A 16,758-nucleotide genomic window follows, 5' to 3' on the forward strand; every position below is an offset into this window, starting at 1 on the left:
ATTCTGTCACACTATACGGCCATATACAGCTTAACCCGCCACTACGTCAAAGTATCCCAAATATCCTATATAGTTTTTCATGGCTATACTGCATACCAAGCAGCTGAATCAGTGGGACCGCAGTGTATTTTATCCCAGCAATTTAATGCTGACCTGGACAACAGAGGCGCATTCATATTCATATTCTGGAGTGCTGCTGGAATGTCCGATATGTACACAAAACAAAGCAAAAGATCAGCACACACTCAGCAAATACTATTTTAAAGCACCTGAGGCATAAATATTGGGGATTCCGTCACACTATATGGCCATATATTGCTTGCCAAAATTGGGGTACTTTAAAGTGGTGGCTACTTCAAAGTACCCCAATTTTGGCAAGTCATATCTAATTTTACATGGCTATATTGCCTACTTGTTTTTTGTATAATGCAAAAAAGTCCTGTTTCTAAGACTTCCCAATTTGGCCTTCTGTCTTTCTGCTTACTTCTCCCTTCTAAATCTTACTGGGCCTTCACCATTTCCCTTATTTTTCCTGGTTTAAATGTAATATTCTCTGTTACTAAGCTAAAATAGACTGTTTTTTGATGGTGTTAGAGAAAGCAAACCTGGCTATGTCACTCTTTTGACAATAAAATATGTTTTGCTTTCTATACTGGAAGCATATGATGTTGGGTGGTAACAGCAGCTCTCTTTCTCTATTAGTACAATGGAATGCCATCAATGCATAGAATTTAGCCCTTACAGTCATATTGACAGCTGCTTTGAGCATTTTTTTTTATTTAGCTAAGACTGTCACCAAATATCAACTCCATGTAGCATTTTACAAAAAAAACTAAAAAACTGTGCATCGGGGTTCGGGTGGTTAGAAGTGAGCGAGCCAGCTGCCCAAACCACTGGCCTGACGCATGCATAACCGTGCCCTCCAGGTACAGTTTGTTATTAGGGTCCTTTTGAATGTGGACAAGGACAAAAGATAGAAGAGGAACAAGTATTGGAACAGTGGAACAGTGTTGAACCTTCCCAGGAGTAGGAGGCCTACCAAAATTTATCCAAGAGTGCATTGCTAACTTATCCAGGAGGTCACAAGCGAACCCAGACTATCGTGTAAAGAACTGCAGGCCTCACTTGCTTCAGTTAAGGTCACAATTTCATAATAAGAAAAAGATTGTAAAAATGGCATCCATTGGAGAGTTGCAAGGTGAAAACCACTGCTGACCAAAAAGAGCACAAAGGCTCATCTTACATTTGCCAAATAACATCTTGATGACCCCAAGACTTTTGGGATAAAATTCTGAAGAGTCCTGTTGCATCTGGCATGAAGATAACACAGCATTCCACAATAAGATCATACCAGAAGTCAAACACAGTGGTGGTTTGCTGCTTCAGGACCTCAGCAACTTCTGCTCTTTACCAGAAAATCCTGAATGAGAATATCTGGCCATCAGTTTGTGACCTAAATCTCAAGCTCAGTTTGGTTATGCAGCAGGACAATGATCCGAAGTACACACGCAAACACTTCTGAATGGCTCAAAGGAAACAGAGGGAGGGTGTTGGAGTGGCCTGACATGAATTAAATTGAGATGTTGTGGCATGAACTTAAACAGACAGTTCATGCTTGAAAACAGTCCAATCTGGCCAATGTCTGCAAAGATGAATGGGCCACATCGTTGCAAAAGACTCTTTGCCAGTTATCGCAAATGTTTGATTGCAGTTGTTGGGGCCTAGGGTGGCACAACCAGTTGTTAGGTTTAGGGGGGCAATTATTTTTTCACGTTGGTGATATAGATTTTTATTAACTCTTTACCTTCAAAAAATGAAATGATCATGTGTTTACTTTTTTACAGCACTATATATAAAATGTCTGCATCTAAGCTGAACTAATCCCTAAAATATACCCCCACAGGGATAAATATTGCTAATCATGAAGTAAGGATTTAGTACCTCACCCAATGTTGTGCATATGGGAATGTGGTGGTGGTCAAATTTTCCTAACACAGAATACAACTATTGTTCTGCCTTTTGGAGTTCAGTGCTACATATACTTCATTCACGCATAGGATGTGTGTCAGGTAATTCCAAGTATATAATAAATTTATTTACCCCTAATTTAATTTATTCAAAAAAGAAAAAAAAATGCTCCTTTCATATAAATAACATAATTTATTCAATATTTTATTACAAGAACAATGCAGAATTCATAGAGGGGTGCATTCACTAAAGGATTAGAGACCTAAACCTCTGAGGCTATGGATGGCAAAATAGACTACTTGCTATGGCTTCATGGGTCATAGCTGGCATTATAGAGCTGTAAATGCTGACTGTAGACTCTATAAGAACTGTCTAATGGTGTAAGCACAGAGGCCTTAATGTGGTACTCTGCCTATGGCCTTTTCCACTTAACCCATACTTTTTTTTAGTACCCTACATACCATATGGTCTTTGCCATTTTTACCATATGTTGGTTTGATCAAGATTCCCCTTTTCTGTGTTTGATGTACCAAACACAAATTATACATTGTGATCAGCAAGCACGGCTCCATAGACTTATACAGTCTCTCCTGTCCTCCAGTACTCTAATACTCAGGCTGGGATGCCCCAAACACCTGTCTGGGTATGGAATCTGCCAAAAAATTTACTTGAAAATGCAGCTGGATGAAATACGGAGGGCTTTAACAACAAAGGTTGTTCAATGACCCAGATTAAGTTTTCTTCATATAGGTGCAGAAAGGGATAGAAGCTGTCATGTATAGGATATTTATTAGTCCTAGCCTTTACGAATTAAGTGTTGGTATGCTGCATTTCAGGTGTCCCTGACACTCTCACAGACAAAAATATATATAAAAGGGCATACAAAAACATGGCATGAAAAAAGAAAAACAGGAAGTGTCCAAGGATTGCTTAAAATGGCCGAAGCATAGAGAGAGAAGGTTGAGACTGATTCTGCCCATCCCCTTTTCCTCCCACAGCACCCCATCATTCTATTTAGGGGAACTTATAGGTGCAATCACTTCTTTATACAAATATTGCGCAATAGGGATCACTGCAATGGTCAACTACATATCTGGGTTAATTTTAATAGCAAAAGCTGTCTCACATTGAAATGATATTCCCTTGCAGAAAGTACCTGAAGTTATAAAAGATATACGGTTGGTTACCCACCCATAATTTCAAAACATACTGTAATACCATAATCCACAGCCTAGTGTGAAGAGTAGTACATTACAATTGAAATGTGCAGCTGACATCAAAAAGATGGCGTGTCGATTGTAAGTGAAGTCTGGTCAGGACGCTTGCAGGCTGTTCAGCATCTTAAGGGCATATTCCATGCGTTCAATTATCAGTAGAGGGCAGGCATGTTGCAGAGAGCCCAGTGGAACAGTACAGCCCTGTCTGTCTTGGTCAATGAAGGTGAAAAGAGGGTTCTGCTGTGTCCTACTGAGGATTATCTTGGTGCGGTCATGATAAAAATTCACCTATCAAATATAAACAAATCAGTTTCACTAGAAAACCAAAACAAACCAAAGGGTTGTTGTCACACAACACATGGCCGTTCCTGGAAGGAGGGTTCATACCTGCTCAGTAACATTATATTTAGCAAACCCCATGTTTACTAAACTTTAGTGAATAACGCTTCCATAGTATGGAGGATATAAAAACGCACAGGAGGGAACCAGTTACTCATGCACCTTGCATTCTGCATGGTAGTACTTTTCATCGTGATGATGACCAGAACACATGAAGTGCTACCCTTCCGTATAAAGGATCTATATGCACATGCAAGTTTATCCATTATTTGAGTTCATACATCCAAATACATCAGGATACCTTTTAAATGTATTCATTATTATCTTTTAAATTTATATAGCGCCAACAATTTACGCATCAAAAGCAGGTACACATTATTTGTAGAAACCATAAGGGCAGATGGCACTTCATGGTTGGTCCCTTGAGCAATATCGCCACTTTCATCCAACTGCAGGGCCAGAGCTGGTCATATGTATATCTGGATGAAGTTACCTGCAAGGTTCCATTGCTGAAAAGCATCAAAAGCGCTTGATCAGTCTTCAGATAATTCAGGAGACACAACGTCCTGACATAGAGACTGGGAGCAGCCCTCAGGTCTCCACCCTGCAAAGGAGAGATGTTTTTCTAGTTTAGCTAGTTTGCTTGGCTGAATAATATCTTTGTGATGCTAACTAATACATAAAACACAAGTGCAATATTTTATAATGTTGTACATTACACGATTAAACGCATACAAATGATGTCAAATAATTACAGCTTTTAACAATGCTGCAATGATGAAGCCTTTTAAGAATCCATGAATGGGCCTATGACGGACTTCATGTGCTCATGCGCGTCTGACTCAGTTAATGGTAGCATTTTATTTATGATACAACATCCCGCAAGAGGTATAGTAATTAGTACTTGCATTTTATGTTCGATATGTTGTTATGGTATTTTACAGGTATAGGGTGAACTACTGACATCTTCAGAAAGGCCAGCTTTTTTTTTTTTTTTAACGTTTCCAGTACAGAAGCTTGATTGTTTAGCCCAATGATGCATTGATTTAGACTTATATATTATACAGGGTAATTTCAGCCGTTATTACAGTAGAACTCATCAAGATTGGCCCTTCACCATCCATGGTTAGTTAAAATGTATTTACTCTACACACACCCAGGTTAGTGAATATTCCTATTTGCCATGTTATAATTGCTCTCAGCAGTTTTAATGTTATTGATAATTTTTACAATCCCCTATTGTAGTAGTGCTACAGAATCTGCTGGCTCTCAGTAAATGTAATGTAGTGAACCTTTTGTGTGTGTTGGAAGAACTGGTGCCCGTTTTAATTGTATGTATTGAAGTCAGCAGGTTGTATCCATATATGTAGAAAATAAGGATGCAATGCCTATTGTTAGGTGTGCTTAACAATTTTACTTCGTTTACCCCTTAACTACAGATAAAAAAGCCAATTAATTTTTTCAATGAGAAAATCCTCTAGATTGTAAGTTCGAGCAAGGCCCTCCTCAACTTTTGTTTCTATAAGTCAAATGTTTATGTTATTTACTACTTGTTATGCCCTGTATACCCATTGTACAGCACTACAGGATATGATGGTGCTATATAAAACAATAAACAATGATAAATAATAATAATAAAAAATACACATATATAGCGCATAAGAGAGGGAAGCGAAGTCCCCCAAAAAAGTACAATCCTTTCACAAATGGCAACCGACTCACACCCAAGTAGTCCATGAACTTGGTTGTGTAAATAGGATACCAATAGAACACTTCTCCATGTGACTTGAATGTGACATCCTCCATGACCTTCTAAAAGACCTCTTTAATACATCATCCCATGCAGATTCCAGTTACACATTAATAACATCATAAAGGATAGAAATTGGACGTTCTGTCTATATCTCAAGATATTTGTAGCAACCTATCCATGCCATACATCACCATGCAACTCACCTCCAGGATTTTTTCCTGCATATATTCTGAGAAAAAACGCAGAATTTGCATTTTTCCCTCCAACTTGCATGGAGGACTCCACTCTGGGAAAGTGATGTGTTCTCTCGAGGTGGTAGAATAACAAACTTTTCTAAAACATGGACACAGAACCTCAGTCAAGCCTCAGTCAACTATACAGATGTATTGAGTCTAAGACAAGGTTCAAAGTAATTTCAGTACTTGTACAGTCTATGTGTAGTTGGGAAATTGTTGCAGTTGATGCTTATTTGCATAAGACATAGCATTAATAATATCTGAGTAAGGACATAGTTTATGTAAAAGATTATATCACCTTATCCAAAACATTTACCAATGTAAATATACCCCTACAGACAAGCCAATGGTGAATGGATGGCATGTTTTTTTAACAATGAAAAAAGGGTACTGGAGTACTTACTCTAGATGTGGAGAGAGGGCTATGTGTGTGCCATCTCCTAGGAGGACCCCAGAACAGCCATCAGATAACTGGTATCCAAATCCGTACTTATTGGAATAATCCACCCACTTGGTTACCCAGAGAATAGGGCACAAAACCTGTTCTTTAACATCCAGAAAACCTAGGCGATGGAGAGTAAAAATATCAGAGGTTTATTTGAAGGTTATTTATAATACTACAGGAGAAGACAAACATTTGGGGAAACATACATACAAGGAATGGATGAAATATCCCCACTACCCAAGTAACTTAATACAATGCTCTTCTTTAGATAAGCTGGACTGTATCTATAAAAACAGATTTCGCATTTTGCACCCGACTTGCTTTTTCTTTAAATGGACTGATATTTAATCAATCAGTATAAATAATAATAAAAAAAGTCAATGGTCAACCCTGCTCTTTGACATTCAGCAGTCCCACTGGTTGTGCTCTCAAAAGGCAGACTTTGCATGTTCTGGTATCATGTGATGAGGCTGTTCTTTTTCAGTGGTTCTTTAGTGCTCATGTAGCTGTACTTTCTCATTTTTCTCCTTGCTTTACTGGTTTCTTGGCACACATAGTGCTACATAGTACTTGCATAGTGTTTGCGCACTGTACTTGCTGGATCTTGGACAACAGTCCACCCAGAGAAGACTGCGCTGCTGCAGCCCTATCTGCATACAAAGACGTGTCGCACAGTTATTAATCTGAAGCTCTTCTGGAACGTCTGACCGCATATTTGTCTCCAGCCATTCTGTACTCACGATAGTGGGTGTTGGCTGATGCTGACAAGGGATTTCCCCCATTCCTCTCACACCAACAGAAGCTAAGTAAATAGTTTTGATATCTTTCGACATAATAAATCACATTTCATTGTATGAACGTGTGTCTGTTGTTATGTTAATTCCGGATCTGAACTAGTTTGCTGACATTAGGTTTTTTTAGGCCTGGGGAAGCTGGTCACACTTGTAGAATCCTTCTCTTATTCTTTCAGCACCTTTAAAGTGGACGATGGAGGATATAAAATCGAAGGATTGATTACCACTAAGGGCTTAGGAATTAACAGCATACTTTCATTTTAAATGATCAAGCAGCTCATTTAAGCACCTCTCTGCCTCTCTGAAGCACGAACCAAAACATAAGTTAACAATATAGCTACTTATACGCCTTGGTATTCCAAAGTACTGTACAACAATGACACTTAATAAGGTTCTTTCTTCACCTGGTGTTATATTGTCTAGGCATCTCTGCAGTACACGAGTCACATCTTCTACCAAGTTGTCGCCAGGAACTTCTTGTAGAAATCGAAGATACAAACATTTTATTAAAATAAGTCACCAATCCTTTCCTACCATCCCCTCTTTACATTAATATATTCAAAAATATCAAAGAATCAATGGAATTAATTCTACGGGGTGGCATTAATCCAGTAGGTGTTTCATGATATCAAAGGCACTGGATCAGGATTTTTTAAAAAAAACTAATACTTCTGTTGGTATCTCCATGGAAAGCACAATTTTGAGCATCAACAGAAAGTGTGCAACTTTCTGGCATCAATGCAGAGCTAGGCCCCGTGTCCCAGTGTCTACCACTTTAAGCCCCATTAGGCATTATTTATGTTATCCCACTGATAATCATGGAGCTCACTCGTTGAGGCCGACCTGCTCCTGTGGCTCATTCTTCCGTTAATCAAGATATTCAGTGATTCAGTACATGTTTTGATGCAATCATCTGCTTGATCTTCTCTCTGAGAAAAACACATGTACATATCTGGATATATGTGGCATACTGCTGACTCCCTACAGCATACATGGCTTAATGACATCCACTGCATACCTCACAGATCTGGTCAGTGCTCACGGATACCTGGGTATGTGTGGGGAGGGCCACAGCATTCTCATGTCCTTTTGTGCAATCTGTGTGAAAAACATAAATAATTATTAATATTTGAGCATTAAAAGAATATACAGCAGTACTTTTACATTCAGGTTATCCACACAAATTATATTTTTTTAGGGCAGGTAGTGAATATAATCATACATAATACAAAATTTATATTGACCCAATACGAAAAAGCGAACAAAATTTTATAAACAAAAAGCCTTATTAGCACTCACAGATTCCCAAACCGTCCCACGAACTTATACTGCAAATCAGACAATCTAGCCTGACGGATTAGTAATCCTTCTTGCAACGTCAATGTAATAGAAGTCCGTTCTAGTGCGGTTACACTGTACATGCATCAACAATTCACTTTATGACTATTTCATCTCAACTTCCTGCTCTCTGAGTCTGCATGATTGTTCAGACACATGCAATTGGAACTGAGATCAAAGCTGATCTGATGACTCCATGAATCAACCATAATTTCCCTAACTAGGCACCACCTACCTGAACACATGGGTTTCTGAAACACTCCTCTGAACAGAACCTTGGCTGCTTTCCTGAAGAGTCTAGTGAGATGGTTAGATAATGTGAAGGAAGGAGGTGAATGGCATGTTGTGGATGATAATCTCTCTGGGGTAAACCCCTAATGAAAAGGGAAAACATGTATTAGCCTTCTTAATCTATCTAGAGAATGCCTAACTTTTGCTTACCAATACGCACCTGGAAGGGAGACGAGAAATTATTATTTTTTGCCTATGGCCTAATCCTGTAGACTAGCATTAGGAAAATAAAAAGTGGGAAAGGATTTAAGAGGGAACAAGAGGATATTTAAGAGTTGAGTTCAAGATTTATCCTAGCCATGGTCCAGTGGCACTCTAGCTGCTTCACAAGCTACTGTATTACATTAAGGAGAAGGCTTCACTCTCCTGAAGAATGTTTCACAAAGAAACCCCCTACAGGGCACTGGGAGGTTGAGGTTACATCAGAGTGTCCAAAAAGAATTCTGCCTCATAAAGACAATGATATTTCCTGAACATGGAAAGTTTGAGTCAGTAAAACATGAAAGTAGAGTGAAACCTATTCCAAGGACCCAACTCATCATCTTGAAAATAAAGCTGAGATATTCTCCTTCTCAATACGTAGTTCACCTAATCCTAAGAGTATGTGTGGTGCACCTGGATAAAGAAGTCATGTCCAAGAACCTCCTCCAGACACGGCCTTTCATCTGGGCAACTCGCAAGTAGAGAAATGATGAGCCCTCTTGCACTGAGAGATATGTGAGTGGGCACTGGAAAAAATCCTTCCTGGATAAAATAGTACATCTCCTTCTGCGAACGTGCTCTGAACGGGGAGTATCCAGTCAGAAGTGTATACCTGCAGCAAGATGGAAACGTATCACATAAAGGACTATTTCTATGGGTCACTGTTATCTTACACTTGTTATCACGGGACAAAAATAATTCAACTCACACAAGATACAATAAAAAGGTTCATATGAGATGGAACATAGAACAGTCTTCTCCATGTCACTCTATATATGTATCGGTTATCATGTTATAACATGATCTACATAAAAAGGGAAGAGCAGCAGCAGAAACCCCAAAACACGTGTGTGCTCAGTTCAGTTGGTGCATACCTCTGACTCTTTTTTTCTTACCATACAGTGTGGCTTTATTTTTCTCTCTGGTATTTGCACTAAATCTGTATTATGATGTCAGCGTAAGTTCTACCGCTACTTATACAAAGCATTCTACAATGCTCTTTACTAATACAACCACTAGATGTCCTAGAGATCCTGCTAAAATTCAGTATAAACACGCGATCTCATTCATAAATAACACTGGTGTTTATTACAGCAGCCCAGTGTTATAGGATATCAAGATCACTCCACTGCCATACCTTGTCTGTATCCCTGCCACTTATGGCAAACGATACCCAACGCTTAACAGTCACGGAGGTCTGCGAGATAATACGTGCAAAAATATAGACATGCTACTGGGAAGTAAACCTTCAGTACCCACGCTGCACAATCAGAAATACAAGAAACGGGTTAGAAGAAAATGCATTTGAGTTTCTTACATTATGCATCCAAGGGCCCAGATGTCCGATTTAAATGAATGACCGTCCTTGGCCAGAACTTCAGGCGAGAGGTAGTTAGGGGTCCCACATATAACACTAGATAGAAAAAAGAGGTCCATTGTACAATCCTAAAATAAAATGATTACAAGCACAGTTCACAAGAGGTGATACAAGTTCTTACCCTGGGATTTTTTCACACTGGTCCACTGTGGTTGCCAACCCAAAGTCCCCAATTTTGACCACCATGTTTTTAGCGATGAAAAAGTTGCCTAATAAAGAACCAAAAACAGACAATTCATTATAAACCCAGAGGGGCAGAAATGTTAGCTTTTCTGTTTGTTTGTTTTTTTCCTATTGTGTTTGCAGGTTCAGACAGGGCAGCTTCTCATTAAAGGGCTCGGAATCGATGCATACTTTTGTTTATGTGTGTATGTATCGTACAGCAGTTGCTAAATTTGTCTATATATTTGTCTTTGGTCAATTATTTCCCTTTATGTCCCTAGGAATATTAGAGGACACATGACACCCACTAATGCATAAATATAAATATACATAGCATCATATAACGTCTAACCACCAGGGCCCTACACACCTACCTCTCTCTGCTTATTTTTGTTATAGCCCCTGTAACCCATTGTACAGGGCTTCTGAATTCATGTACATGAATGATCAGAATAAGAAGATTTCCCATGATCTGCAGACAGAGTAGCTGGACAACGCTAGAATAGCTGACATGCAAGTCCCCCGGAGCTCCAGCCAGAAACAGCTACACTAAGTAATCCTGTCTGAGATTTATATTTTTAACTGGAAGTAGAATTTCTGAAATGTCTAGCAGCGTGCAGCAAGGGACGGAGGGTTCACCACAGGGGTAGTCGTGTTGAGAGCCAGCTATTTCTTACACACGTAACTGCCCAAACCTGCAGAATATGGTATCATTCTTACGATGACTATATTATTAGGAGAAAAGTCAAATAGACCACACAAACGGTTCCATGTGAAAAGGTTTCTGATCTTTGAAAAGATATGAATTAGTTTTAATGACTAAGAATGAGTTAGACTGAGTATGAGTGACTTTGTAAAACAGAAGTTATCACGTGTTGCGTAGACATAAGTTTGCTGTAAGTAAACCGATGTCCCATCTGCTGAGATATGATATATGCCCAGGACCACCCATGGTTATCTTCAATTGCAACCTTTGCCAGATTGCCCGTAAAAGACCTGGGTTCTCATCCTCATCTGTCCATCTTTGGGATTACCGGTAAGTAAGTGAGGAAGATTTCCACTGAAAGATGCACATAGAGATAAATGTTGATAGCTGAGGGGATGGAAGTGCCAGTTTTGGATCTGTCATTGAAATGTCCTATTTCTGGCACCAGACTGTGTCTGAATTATACAGGGACCTTTTCATCACTGTCTCATAGAAAATTAGATAGGGCTTCAGTGAGTCTGGTGAACAGCTTCCACGCTCATTGCCAGTGTACATGGCAGCCAACAGAAAGTACGATCATACGTAGTTAATACACGGCAGCACGATTTATGCCACTCACTTAGCTTTAGGTCTCTGTGGATAATGCCCTGCTGGTGCAAGTGGTGCAGCCCTTGTCCTATTTGCTTCATGTAGTATCGGACCTCAGGTTCGGTCATAAGTTTACGGACCCTCAGGATGTGAGCTAGAGACTGCGGAGGGAAAGGATATTTTATGAGGTGTTTGAACATTTGTGACAGCATTTTCATCCAAAAGCTCTCTAGAGTGTAGGAGTCTAAACCCAGGGCACACTTTAAGGCACCCTATCAAAAAACATTTCAACATATGGTAAGTATGGTAAGCATACAAAGCAGCGTTCATGAGAACACAGATGATATCCCAACATCAATATAATATTAATATTCTTTATTTAAGACAGTATAATTATCTAGGAACATGAGAACATTTCATATCAAACCTTGTGTCTGCAATATTCCAGCACCATGTACATGTACTTTTGGTCTTGAAAGTGGTGATAAAACCTTACAATGTTTTTATGCTTCAGTTGACTGTGAACTTCAATCTCTTTCTCAACCTAAAAGAAATATGCCACGGTGATACATAACTATACAATCGTAAAAACAAAAGACAGCTTTTCAATCGCACTAATATTAAATTTAATGAAGTGACTACCCCATTTCAACATAATGTGCCACCTAATCATGAGAACTGGCCACATTAACTTTAATACAGCATCAGCCAGCATCATTTTTTGGCCTTTTGGCCAAGATCAAGATCAGTACCTTTGAGAGAGAGAAACACTTGGTCCTTCATCCTTAGGGCTGAGAAGGGAAGTGTGTCGGGGTCCCCAGAGAATGGTGGGATCTAGACACATGGCACTGGGTATGTTTTGTACTTATGGACCTGTCCCTGCATCATTTGTACGAACGCTTGCATGGACTGGAAATCCCAAAGTGCAGCTGGGTCCCTGAAAACTTGGCGTTTGGTGGTCGTAGTGGGCTATTCTCCACTTTGGCCAGGGGGTGGGGGTTTCTAAAAGAAGATCCAGCGCTCCTGCTGGTCTTCTGAACAAGAAAGGATGAAAATGGTTGCATATCCCCAATGGCAGTGCTGTCCCAGAAGGGGACATGGACATGGTCACCTTCTTAACCACTTACTTCACTGAACAGTGCACCAATACCTCTACCTCTTATAGCCATTCCCTATAAGATTGGAGGATGAAAGCTAAGGACAATGCTGATTGGAGATTAGTGAGAAGAGGTTTATACATGGCCATTGATGGGTATGTATTAATGGACAATGACCCGCCTCCAAATGCAACATTTATATATAGACCATCAAAACATAAAGATCTATGCACCTTTCACATGTTCCTTTGCAGAGGGCAGTCTCATGCGACCTCTTATTCTGCGTGCTACGTAGGAGTTAAAATAACTTTGTTTGAACTTATTTAAGCCTCACCCCGCCTCTGTGTTGTATTTGATTTCTTCTCATATGTGAGATCATCTTCACAGCAAACACTTGCCTACTGGACACATCTGTGAATTTGTAGCACCTCCCAAAAGCACCCTGAGGTTCGAAGGCATGAAATGACATTAGTGACAAATGCAAATTCATAATTGACCCCAGCCAGATGACACATAACACAGGCATATTCCTCTCAATGACTAACTTCATTCCGCAAACCCGATTGTCTGCTGTCAGGGCAAAACGTACTCATTAACACAGCTATTTATCACGTGAGATATGATCAAACACATTCACCTCCCTCCAAGGAATGTGGCCTAGTGGAAAAGCAGCTTGTTTGTAAAACAGAGCAAAATATATTAATACAGACTCCCGACACCCAATTAATAGATGAAACACCGTATACGATTAGGACACATCTTGATTTATACCAAGTATCCTTTATTAGAAAAACAAAGTGGCTTTTTTATTATATATTTATTATTATTATTATTTTTTTATATATAAATATATATATATATATATATATATATATATCAACATAGAATTTGACAGCAGATAAGAATATTCGGTCCATTTAATCTTTCCTGCTTTAAAGACTTAAAACCTTAATCAAAATCTTTAATCTCATATTAGATTTAAGGTAGCCTTATGCCTATGCTATGCATGTTTCAATTCCCTTAAATTCCCTGTGTTAACATCTACAACCTCTGCTGGGAGGCTGTTCCACTTATCCACAACACGCTCAGTAAAGTCAAACTTCCTTAGGTTACATCTAAGCCTCTGATCTTCTAGTTTTCCATATATATATATTAATAATTAAAGACTGATGCAGTGTGATTCTTAAAGCTCCTTAAAGTAGTATCTTACCTTCCCCAGGAGTTTCCCTCTCTTATACAATCTCCCGGTCTCTGGCTCTTGTATGTAGTAGAGAGTGCAATCTCCTTGCAGGCTGTCTGGCATCTCCATGTCTCTACTATGTCCAGAGATGAGATCCTGATCACCGGCAGAGGACATCCAAGTGGCCATCGGAACTGTCCCGTCCTCCCATTGGCTGTATCTCGGCAGGGACACTGACTACAAGGCATGGGAGGGGAGGGAGGGAGAGCATAGAGGAGGGAGAGGAGAGAGGAGGGAGAGGAGAGAGGAGAGAGGAGGGAGGAGGGAGGAGGGAGGAGGCAAGTGCAAGGCAACCAAGGAGGAGAGGGCAATTACAGAATTGTTATGGAACTCGGGATAAGATGCTGTAGAGTAGAGATCTGGTAGCAGAGGGACAATAAAATGAAGGCAGGACCTCTTTTTTATAGACGATAGAAGCCAGACATAGACATTTAGGAGCTGGCTTAAAGCCAGGGAGAGCTCCATTTAAATACAGCATTTCTATTATACTTAATTTATTTTGGAATTGAACATTTTTATAGAGCATTTATATATGAAGCTTTAGGAAAATCTAGTAGCCATATGTAAATAATTAGTAGTCATGGCTAAACAACTTTGTCCAGCTATGATTTGGGGGAAACTAGAATACATTATATAGAGGTATAAGATTATTGTAGGCGCCCTCATATTTCACAGCCCTGTACAATGTGTTATTTTGGCTAAAACAAATATGTGTATGATTGTGTGATTGTGTGATTGTGATTTGGAGACATTTTGTTCCATAACAAGCTAATGGTCATTATTTAGCCAGTATTATTAACCTCCCAATAATGACCAGTCCCACACATCTTTTGGAAGTCCATAGATATGTTTTATACATATTCCCCCATCGGCTTACTGGGTTTGTTAAGTAATGATATGCTAGGGGAACTGGGATTTTAATATTAATGAACATGAACACTTTAATGTCAGTTTTGGGGATAATGAACTAAGCAGAAGAGGCACTGGTTTTACTTCTTTCACCAACAGATCACACACATAGGCCGTAACAGAGATATAGAAATCTTCCTTTCCACATACAGCGCTGCAGCATATGATGGCGCTCTAAATAACCATAAATAATAATGAATTACTCTCCATATTTTACTAGTGCATTGACTTTATATGACACGTTGTTTTCAGTAGTTATAAGTTATATTGTAGACCCATTTGGTTGTTCCTGTTCCCATTGGGGAATACCTGGTCATATATGTTAATATATGTCAGTGCATAGGTATCCTGATGCCAACTGTCCTGATGTTTTCTGGACAGTCCCCAGTCCCGCATTTGCTGCAATTTTGAGTCTTTATTGTGACATATAGCATGATTATGCCAATATATGATAAAAGTTGCTTATACTTTTGGTAACATTGTTATTGTATTTGTTGAACATGATATTTCTTCTGTCCCTTGCTATTATAATAACTATAACTATGCCACAGTAATCTGTCCCATGAATTATACATATTTATTTTGTGAATTTAAACAAATGTAAGTTTAACCTGTCCTATTCCATAAAGCAACAATGTACTACACTAATGTATTACACTAGATTGTAAGCTTGCGAGCAGGGTCCTCTTTAGCCAGTGTATCTTTTTCTGTCAGTTCGAGTTTTGTCATACGCTTTGAAATATTTACAGTAAGAAGAGCTGCGTAAATTATTGGTGCTTTATGGAAACACAATATAAATTATATATATATATATATATATATATATATATATATATATATGCTATAGATATAACAGTTGCAATAATAATATTCCAGCAGCAGATGGCAGCACAAAATTTAAAAGATTTAATAGATTCCTCGCTACATACTATAGAAAGGATCACTATGCTGGCCAACATTTCAAATAGCTAGTAAAGATGTAGCATTGTACCATGTTAGCCGTGAAAGGAAAAATAAGCTAATGTGGTAAACATGAAACCTTAATTAGCTAACTCAAACATAACAGATCACAAGCTTTTGAAACAATCAAGGACTCTTCTTTAGGCATATTATCTTGTTCTTCTTCAGTTGTAATCGCCTGAAGAAGAGACCTAGCTAGTCTCCAAATCTTGCAATCTATTACACTTAAGTTAGCCAATAAAGTATCATCTTTACCAAAATAGTAGGCGACTCTTTTTTAAGCAATTTTGTTAAATATGCAGATTTATTGCTGTTCAAGCTCACACACATTATATCTTACAATGAGTGAACAAATACGATATGGAAGGTAGGACCGATGCAGACACCTAATAAAACAATACAAGTTCACCTCTTTATCTTTGGAGATGGAAGAATGCGCAAGTATATTCATTATTTTATGATAACAGTATGAAAAAAAGTGTAAATTCTGGTACAACAAACCAGGGCGCTGCGCTAGGCCCAACCCAAGGCAACCCAAAAATGAAATATGTTGCCGGCTGTTCGTCTCATTGCACTGCCGCAAACAGGAGGGTTCAGTCACTATCTGATAGTTCTTTTAAAGACGCTAATTACTAAGAAGCCACTGCAATAAACATACACTGCTCCACCCATGAACATAGTTCGTGATCAGATGTTAACTTACTAATTACTTAATGATATAAATCATTTCCTAAAAATAATAATTAAACATGCGTGCGCTTAGACATGGTCTGTATAATGTACAGATCATGTACAGTATAATGTACAGTATAACACAGATCAGGTAAAGGGAGATTATATACAATATATAGAACATTTTATTCATATTTTAGCATCTGCTGACTGACCAAATTACACATTGCTTCTTGCCACTTGAGAGAGATATACAGACCCAACTCCCCACATACCCCCCGTTGCCACATTCTCTCCTATATCAGCACTCAAGCTCATGTAGCAAAGTGAGCCCGAGATATTGTTGGCCAGGGCTCTGGAAATCCTAGGTCCTGATCATCTCACTGCGGTTTCAATGCAACGCTAATGATACCCCCTCTACAATACTACATGTTACAATACTAATGTTAGTACTCAAGATAAAA

The 16,758-nt window shown here is 38.9% G+C and overlaps 1 protein-coding gene across 1 annotated transcript; it reads right to left on the reverse strand.

Moving 5' to 3' along the window:
• Nucleotides 1–3,072: 3,072 nt before the first annotated feature.
• LOC128473867 (serine/threonine-protein kinase PLK2-like) lies at nucleotides 3,073–13,832 on the reverse strand. Its single transcript, XM_053456093.1, has 15 exons — nucleotides 13,724–13,832; nucleotides 12,848–12,955; nucleotides 11,844–11,960; nucleotides 11,448–11,577; nucleotides 10,082–10,169; nucleotides 9,901–9,996; nucleotides 8,997–9,195; nucleotides 8,326–8,464; nucleotides 7,771–7,850; nucleotides 7,582–7,681; nucleotides 7,157–7,228; nucleotides 5,917–6,076; nucleotides 5,481–5,610; nucleotides 4,018–4,128; nucleotides 3,073–3,473 (listed from the first exon to the last, which is right to left on the reverse strand). Exons 1-15 carry the CDS (start codon nucleotides 13,820–13,822, stop codon nucleotides 3,282–3,284), a joined length of 1,821 nt encoding a protein of 606 aa, XP_053312068.1. The 5' UTR covers nucleotides 13,823–13,832; the 3' UTR covers nucleotides 3,073–3,281.
• Between the last annotated feature and the right edge of the window lie 2,926 nt (nucleotides 13,833–16,758).

This window comes from Spea bombifrons, chromosome 1 (assembly GCF_027358695.1).
Source record: "Spea bombifrons isolate aSpeBom1 chromosome 1, aSpeBom1.2.pri, whole genome shotgun sequence".
Classification (NCBI taxonomy): Eukaryota; Metazoa; Chordata; class Amphibia; order Anura; family Pelobatidae; genus Spea; species Spea bombifrons.

Bases quoted from the DNA above. Each gene is read 5' to 3' on its own strand.
- LOC128473867 (XM_053456093.1), bottom strand. From the start codon at position 13,822: ATGGAGATGCCAGACAGCCTGCAAGGAGATTGCACTCTCTACTACATA. The intron at 9,196-9,900 runs GTAAGAAACTCA...ATCTTGCTGCAG, and splicing joins TGGGCCCTTGGATGCATAAT to GTATACACTTCTGACTGGAT. The intron at 7,229-7,581 runs GTGAGCTCCATG...GATTTCTACAAG, and splicing joins GAGCAGGTCGGCCTCAACGA to AAGTTCCTGGCGACAACTTG.